At 37.5% G+C, this 8,873-nt stretch overlaps 1 protein-coding gene across 1 annotated transcript; it reads left to right on the forward strand.

Annotated features, from left to right (window-relative positions):
- The first annotated feature begins 591 nt into the window (after positions 1-591).
- On the forward strand, positions 592-8,294 carry brf2 (BRF2 RNA polymerase III transcription initiation factor subunit). Its single transcript, XM_051683591.1, has 6 exons — positions 592-1,136; positions 1,424-1,582; positions 1,674-1,733; positions 3,644-3,965; positions 4,194-4,371; positions 6,512-8,294. Exons 2-6 carry the CDS (start codon positions 1,435-1,437, stop codon positions 7,151-7,153), a joined length of 1,350 nt encoding a protein of 449 aa, XP_051539551.1. The 5' UTR covers positions 592-1,136; positions 1,424-1,434; the 3' UTR covers positions 7,154-8,294.
- The last annotated feature ends 579 nt before the right edge of the window (positions 8,295-8,873 follow it).

Below are 8,873 nucleotides of genomic sequence, written 5' to 3' on the forward strand. Positions count from 1 at the left end.
AGTTTGCTTATAAACAAAGGTTCATATGTGTTAAAATATTGAAATTCCAGGACATTTTCTGTCCTGGAATGGAATTAAATTTTTCCAGGACAGACAGCCAAAAACCAGGATGAACCTGGAAAATCCTGGATGGGTGGCAAGGCAACCCTATCCTAGGAACCAACTGTATTTAATGTTAAGGTTGTTTCCATGAATAAAAATAGTACAGACTAATAAAATATTTTACTTTAGTTCTAACATTAAGCCAGGCCAATAATCACAATCATTAAATTTATAGAAGAATGTGCTTTTTATTTACTGTTTCTTGTTATTTAAATAGTTCACCCAAAATAATAATTCTCTCACTATTTACTCACCCTCATGCCATCCCAACATCATAATGGTAATCCATAACTCCAGTGTTTTAATCCATGTCTTCAGAAGAAATCCAATCAGTTTTTTGGTGAGAACAGACCAAAATATAACTCCTTTTCCTCAATAAATCTTCCCTGCTGGGAAATCCATCTTAAGATGGTAGCTGTGTTTTGGGACATATTTTCACTATAAATCTTGATTTCAGCAGTCTTCTTGGCGATCATGATTTCAAGCTTGATTACACTTTGTAGCACCATCTAGTGCACTAGGCATGCATCAAGCAGTAGGAAATATAATCGAATTGAAATGATCTTGCAAAGAGTTATATTTTAGTCTGTTCTCATTCAGTACCGATTACCACTAGAGACGTGGATTAACTTTATGATGCCTTTTGGCGTTTCAATGTTTTGGTCACCATTAGCTTGCATTGTTTAGATTTGAGGAATTGTTAAAAAAAAAAATCTTTGTTTGTTTTCTGCAGAAGAAAGGAAGTAATTCACATCTGGGATAGCATAAGGGTGAGTAAATGATGAGAGAAATTACATTTTTGGGTGAACTATTCCTTCACCCAAAAGTTATTATTTTTTTATTTTACGGTAGGAACTTCTACCCACTACTTTGTATCCACCCGGACTAATTACGTCATCAGGAAGCGCGTCCGGCTTATAAACAAACGTACGCATCTCGCAGCCTTCTGCTGTTTGTGCAATCTAAAAATAACGCATTTTAATTTTGACAATTTTCATTATTTTTCGACGACCACTTAAGGGCAACCGCCACCAGTAAGCCTGCATAATCAGCTCATTTTTATAGTAAAATCTTTATTTGTATCGATACCTGTATTTGATGTATTTGATCGTTGACAGTCTTTAATTCATAAACTAAATCTCTGGATAAGAGTCTCTACTGAATGCTTTAAACGTAAAGGTTTTTTTGTCCTGTCTAATTTGGACCATGTCTTGTTTTGTTATACATTTCTTATGATACATATTATACATTGCCTTAGTATTCATCAGATTCATCAGATGTTGAGTTGTAAGGGTCTGATGATCGACTATTGTCTGAAAAGGGTTTATAGGCATGCCAAGTAATTGTCCGGAGTGTGGCTCGTCCAATGTCGTGGAGGATGATCTGTACTCTCAGAGGCAGTTGGTGTGTGAAGACTGTGGGTCTGTGGTCGCAGAGGGACATCTGACCACCACACTGAGCGATGAGACCCAGAGCAGAGGTAACCCAACACTGGACATTTCACTTTGAACTGATCCTTTTGCACTCTGTTTGGAAACTGTTCGGTTGACATGTTTTTTTTCTCTGTTCAGCTGTGCCCTATCACACTTCCACAGAGGCGATCAAGAAACCATGCAGGAATCTAATCGCAGGTAAGGCCAACAACTCAAGATCGAACGCAACCTGCTCAACACTTCTTTAAGGAATGTTTCGGGTTCAAAACAAGCTGAGGTCTGTCGACGACACCATCGACCACATGGTCAATTACCACATTAAAATTGCATTTATAGTTATGAACTTTAAGCGGCGAGGCATTCCGAAGGATTTAACAGCAAAAAATATGCTGCTCATATTTTTGTTGAAGCACTTCTACTATTTTTTTATGGACAAAAATGTGTTATTTAAACTGTAAAGTTGTCTAAATCATGAGCAGACAATTTTTCTATGGGGATGAACTTCAGGTTATACATTGCATATGTCATTTTTGTGCATGGATCTTTCTCTAGTCTTTTTCTGGTATCCTTATGCAGATCATGTGAATGTTAGGATTACTTGCTTTACATGGTCATGACAATTAATGAATTTAAAATGAACTGATTTTAGCGCACTTGTCTTATGTTAAAGGCATAATAATTCCCATAAAAATCATTTACTCACCCTTATGTCGTCTCAAACTTGTATGACTTACTTTCTTCCACGGAACAAAAACAAAGATATTTTACTGGAGAAATTATGTCTGTTTGTCCATACAATGCAAGTGAATGGGGACCAAATTTTCAAGCTCCAAAAAGCACATGAAGGTAGCATAAAAGTAATCTGTATGACTCCAGTGGTTTAATCCACGTCTTCAGGAGCGATCCAATCCAATTTGGGTGAGAACAGACCACAGTGTAACTCCTTTTTCACTGTCTCAGACACAATCATGATTTCAAGCTTGATTGCACTTCCTAGTGCTTGACGCATGTGCAGAGTGCTAGGAAGTGTAATCAAGCTTGAAATCATGATCGCCAAGGAGACTGTTGATGTTAAGATTTATAGTGAAAAAAAGTTTCATTTTGGTCAGTTCTCATCCAAAAGTGGTTGGATTGCTTCAGAAGGCATAGATGAAACCACTGGAGTCATAAAGATTACTTTTATGCTGCCTTTATGTCCTTTTTTCGGAGCTTGAAATGTGGTCACCATTCACTTGCATTGTATGGACAAATAGACATCATATCTCCAGTAAAATATCTCAGTTTGAAACATTTTAACCAAAGTAGTGCTCCTACAGAAGAAAAACTCCAGTATCCTCTTCTGTTGGGTCCTGGGACATATTGGTCTGGCTGGCAATGAGAATCTCTGAATGTCAAATGCCATCCTCCAACGTTAGTTCATTAATATGCACATATCTCTAACAAGTGGCAGGCGGAATGGGATGAATGCAACAATAATAAGCTACAGTATATGAAATAAACCCCAGTATAAGAAGAAGATTCTCTTCAAACTTCAAGTCTAGGCATGATCAAGTCGTGTTCACTAGGTGCCATCTGGGTCATTCTAGACTCACGTACGGGTTTTAGAAGATCCTCAATTATGCCTTCCCTGTCAAACCCCTTTGACTATCAAACACATCCTACTGAACTGTAACGCCTTTGAAACTATCAGACAGCGATTTTATTCAGAGACATACTTAATGGGAATATTTAGAAAGGTATCACCTGAACGTATTTTAGAATTTTTGTCTTTAGAATAGTATTAATCTCAAATGTCTTGTATAGCTTGTATAGCTGTATTGTATATATTTATTGTTTACTCTGCGCTTGCCAGAATAGCCTTGTTGCTGACATTGCATTGAAAGTTAATAAACACATTTCAGTTTGTGTTCCATGGAACTATTCCTGTAACTGCACTGCCTTGTCCCATAGACTTCCATTGTACGTGCATTACTTTAAACAGGATTTTTGCTTCATTTGTCTTGTATTAAACACAGAACGCTCCTTTATTGAATAAACCTCCTAGTGTAGATTCTAGATTGTCCTTAGATTTAACTGCAGTTTGCTTGTTCTCCTTTTTCTCTTTCCAGGCTTCTCTCGAGTGCGTGCCCTCTGCCGTATTCTCAGATTAACCAGTGATATGGAATCGGAGGTAGTGTGTCTCTTTGAGCGGGCTTACAACCACCCAAACTTCCTCCATGTGACCTTAACCAAGAAGGAGGTCTTGGGAGGTTGTTGCATACTGTCCGTCTGTAGGCAGAGCAACTGGCCTGTTTCTATGGGAACCATTGGATACCTGCTAGGGGCAGACACTCCTTTAATGGGCGCAGTCTATCAAGAACTTACAAAGAGTCTGAATATTGAGAATACAACCAAAGGCATCACAGACTTGCTGGAAAGCTTCTGCTATGAGTATGTATGACCATATCACAATTTACAAGATATCATGGGCTTTTCTCTCACTGTACACAAATCCAATTTTTGTAAATGTAAATGTGTTTATTTTGATGTACTACTGTTAAGACTCCTAAGAAACGAGACTGTTTTGAGTCGGATATGCCAAAAAATCTTTGTATTTGCTACCTGTCTGAACAAAGCTTTAGTTTATGTTTTTAAACTTGACTTGCTTGGATTTTGTAGGTTCAAGCTGCGTCCTGAACAGGTGGATGAGGTTTTGTCTGAAACCCCACAGCGGCTAGTGGACAGAACATCTGCTCTGATTGAACTAGCTGCAGATGCCTGGATAGTGACGGGCCGTCAGCCTTTGCCCCTCTTCATGGCATCAGTCTATGTGGCCTGGCAGTCTCTAAACCCTACGGTGAGTGACATGACCACTGCTGACATAATAATTTTCGGTTAAATTTTGAGAATGTGTCAGTCAATGGTTGACACTGAAGCTGAGATATTTGTGGTCGAAGAACATGATGTAATTTATGCACTGGACCATGAAATGTGCATAGTGTGCAAGCTTTAAAGTGTAATGTTTACACTTATGTTTGCATTAGTATAAAGTTAATAAAGTATGAATTTTTTTAAATATTTAAAATTAATGTTTGAAAATCTCCTATTGACTAGTAGTGTTGGAATGTTTGCCATCCAAAATCTAATACTGCGTTCAATACATTTCGGAGTTATGCAATCCACCAAGTTTCCAACTTGTTAAAGCCATTCACGTCTCACCATTCTCTAATATTGTGACGTTATATATAAACAACCAAAACTGCAGCTTGAACAGTTATGTAAGGGATAATATACAGTCAGCCGGTTGTTATCACTAAATAAACCCAGACAGGTTGATCAGGACCCCAACGTGAAACAAAGGGGTCTTGTGTCACCCTGGAGGGGTTTATTTTGCGATAACAACTGGCTTGCTGTACATTATCCCACTTAATACACGGCTACTAACAAAATAATTAAATTAATGGACATTAAATAGTGAATTGCATTAAAATTATGTAATTATGTGAGAAGTAATAAATCGCTTAACAGCTGAAATCCACCTCTGGAGTTCTGTTGGTGTTAATTTCGTAAATAATGACCATGTGACCCTTCATTATGCATTTTATTTCTAGACTACTTGCCAAATAAATAAATAAATGGACATGAAACATTGATTTGAATTGAAATTATTTTGTAAGCTTAGTTGTAGAGATCGCACAGTGATCCAAGAAGCAGGAAAGATGACTCGCAATACCCGGATGTGCGGTTATTACTCAGAGATATCAGACCGCTAGATGGCGCCATTGACCAATCAGAATCGAGTATTCCAGAGTGCCGTGTAATAAAGCTAGTTATTTGGCTACCTCTACGTACTTCTCATTGATATATAAATTTATTGTAGCCAATGTTTGGTGGAGCGCTTTTATTTAAAGGTCGAACAATAGTGGAATTTGCCAATACGATAACTAAGGTGGTTTAAAACGGTGATCGTTTTTATTCGATTGTTAAAAAAAAAATTCTGAGTCTTTCCTTACAGTGACAGGCACAGACATAGAGGCTGCAAGAGTCCAGAATGAGTAAAATCCCAGATGCGTGTTCATTATGCAACTAAAATCCCAATCATAATCAGGAAAATTAAGATTTGGTGCATTACGTGAGACTTTTAATTATAAACATGCCAGAAATACACTGGGGACTCTTATTTTGAATGATCTTCAATGTATTACAATAAAATCACTGTAAAGTGAACATTTTCTTATGGGTTAAAAAAATACTGTATAAGCAGTAATTCATCAATAGTAGATCATGAGCGATGGGTTGTCTATTGTCATGTCTTTTTTTATAACTTTTCGTATTAATAATAATGAATTAGTCCAACAGTGATTGTGACTGTCTAGGCTCTGTTACTATGCTCTGTATGTAAATATTTACCAAATCAAGCCTATATTTTTACCAGATTTTAATTTTATTGCAGATAACAGATTAAAACGTATATATCGGTCAACCTCTACTTTCTTGTTCTTTGAAATTTTGCTGAAGTAAATAGAGGTGAATTAATGTAGTAATAAAGTATCTCGCTGCCATCAACAACAAAGCCACATATGGATCCATTTGCCATCATAAATGTTGCCATAGAAGCATCACATTTAATAATGTGAAGCACTCATAGTAGAATCCGTGAGTTATGTTGTAATTACGATTTAACCAACACAACGTGAAGGCAGCATAACCAACCGTGATGATGTTCATATAATATTTGCATACTGAATTGTGATTGGTCTTTTTCCTTGCATCTATTTAACCTGCTATAGCCATATTTACGCTTCAAATTACGAGTTAATTCTCATGCCTAGCCGCAGAAGAGGACACTTGCTGAGTGTTCTGATAAATGCAAATTGTCTCTTTTGCAGCATATAATTTATGCAGAGCTGAAGCCTCAAACATAAGCTTACCTAAACTTGTAGCACAAATCTTTTGCTGCTTTACAGGAAATGTAAATCTTGTGTCTTCTTTTTTAGGCCCGCATGAAATACTCTTTTAGTGCATTCTGCCAGATTGGGAAGGCACCTGAACAGTCATGGCGAAAAAGCAGAGAGACCATCCTGAAGCGGATAAATGAGCTAAAGGGGGTGTTGTGTAAACTGGGTCAGGAGCTGCCATGGCTAAGAGGGCGAAAAGTGGAGCCCAGCATGGTGGCCACACTAGTGGATGACATCCTAAAGAACCGCAGGGCATTGCTCATGAGAGCCGTTCGAAAATATGAAGAGCAATTGAAAAATGAACTCCCAGAAACACAAACAGGAGACCATGATAATGACCTATCAGGTAACAACCCAACTAATTCAAATCATCCTGATTCACCTTCCTCAAAGGCTCTTGAATCAGAAGTTACGTATCTCAAGCAGGTGAGCTCTGATGATTGTGAGTCTGTCGCTGATAAAGAGACCTCCGATTGTGAACTACCACCAACCCATTGGGGTAAAAGGCACTTGTTTTTACCTCCCTGCGTGAAGAGTCGCAAAAGGCAGCGAGTGGACACTCCTCAGTTGGAAGTGACTGGAGATGAGGAAATATCAGACAGTGAAATTGAATCATACATTCGATCTCAGGATGAGATCAAAATGTATTTGACAGCTCAAAAAGAGCTGGAGGAGGCGTAATGGGTTCACACTGTGAACAAAGGTTGTATTGTTTACATTAGGATACGTCATTCCTGGTTTAACATTAAGCTAAACTTGATGTTGTAGAGGAATAGTTCACACAAAAATGGAAATTGCCCTCAAGTTGTTCCAAACCCATATAACTTTCTTTAGTAAAACACAAAAGCTAAAACATTTTATAGTATCCTGGCCTCTCTTTTCCATATAACGCAAGTAAATGGGAACTGGAGCTGTCAAACTCCAAGATGACAAAAAAAGTACCATAACACGGTTATTAAAGTGTTCTACATGGCACGTGAGCTTCTGAAGCCATACGATAGCTGTGCCATTGGTTCATTTGTCATACCAATCTATTGAATGGGCCACTTTTAGGGTACGTTTTTGACAGCCTAGTCTCCATTCATTTTCATTATGGAAAGGCGCATCCAGGAGATCCTTCAAAAATTCACCTTTTGGGTTCCATTGAATCGGAAAAGAGGTCATACAGGTTTGTGAGTAAATTATGATGATTTATTTTTTGGTGAACTGTCCCTTTAATTTTATTTTAAAAAATGTTGTTTTTTTTTAGTTTCATTGATTTATATTTATTTCTCTTCGTTTGGACTATCCAAAAAGAACATTCTGTTGTAGTACTGAAGGTTTTTGCAAATTATTCGTCATCTTATTTAAAAATACACTTGATTCTGTCTTAATTGTTGCATTTTATTTTGCAGTGCCAATTTATTGTGAATTATAGGTCTTAATATTAGCGCCTTTTGTCAGGAATTCATTTATTTCCTCGCTGGAGCAAGTTTCAAATGATTTGTTAAGTGTTGTGTACTTTTCACTTAAATAACTTGTATTTAATTTGACTCAACTGCAGCCACTGAATTCCCCTCAGATGCAAGACACATTTATTTTCCCTTGCACATTGTCCAGAATGTGTCATTCCACTAGAGTTAATTTCAGGAAGAACTTGATTTTAATAACGCTGAGTCACAGCTGTTCCTGCTGACATTGTGTTTGTGATGGCATCATTAGTATGCACTGGTTTCGTTCTTTTGTTTGCTTGAGGCTGTAAAAACTGACAAATCAAAAGTGTTGTTACTCAGGTATATGACCCTGAAAATGCTAAATAAAGGCATTTGCCATAATTATCAGATATGTTGGTTTTATTAGTGGTGTTTAATGAGGCAATTATTTAAGTGAATGAACGCTGGTGCAAAACTGTGTGCAGTCCTGATATCAAGTTGATGTCAGTTTCTCTTCTACCTTTTTATTTGCCTCAGGAGTTTCCAAGAAAGTTTATTACGGTTGTTTATATTCACCCAAAGGCTAATTTGAACAATGCATCGGACATTTTATGCAGACCAGTCCACCGCCTGCAGAGTATTTCTCCTGATGCACCTAATTTTGTGATTTTAATCATCGCCAATACCGATTGTCGGCACTGGGTCGTAGGGCTGCACAATTAATCGTATTTTAATCGCGATCACGATTTCTGCCTATCATGGTTAATTCAGCATAATCGTCAGCGATATTAGTGAGCTAGCAAACAGAAATTATCAGCCAGCTAAAGTTGCAAATTGTTGCTCATTTTTATAATAGGCTGTCTAAAGATGATAGGTCAAATCACAGGTGCTTTTGAGTCTATTTTCACCCCACTTGACTAATCGAGCTCTCTTCAGAAATTCGCCACGGATTAATAACTTTTCAGTTTCGAGCACGCACCGACATACGG

Source organism: Myxocyprinus asiaticus, chromosome 42, assembly GCF_019703515.2.
Source record: "Myxocyprinus asiaticus isolate MX2 ecotype Aquarium Trade chromosome 42, UBuf_Myxa_2, whole genome shotgun sequence".
Classification (NCBI taxonomy): domain Eukaryota; kingdom Metazoa; phylum Chordata; class Actinopteri; order Cypriniformes; family Catostomidae; genus Myxocyprinus; species Myxocyprinus asiaticus.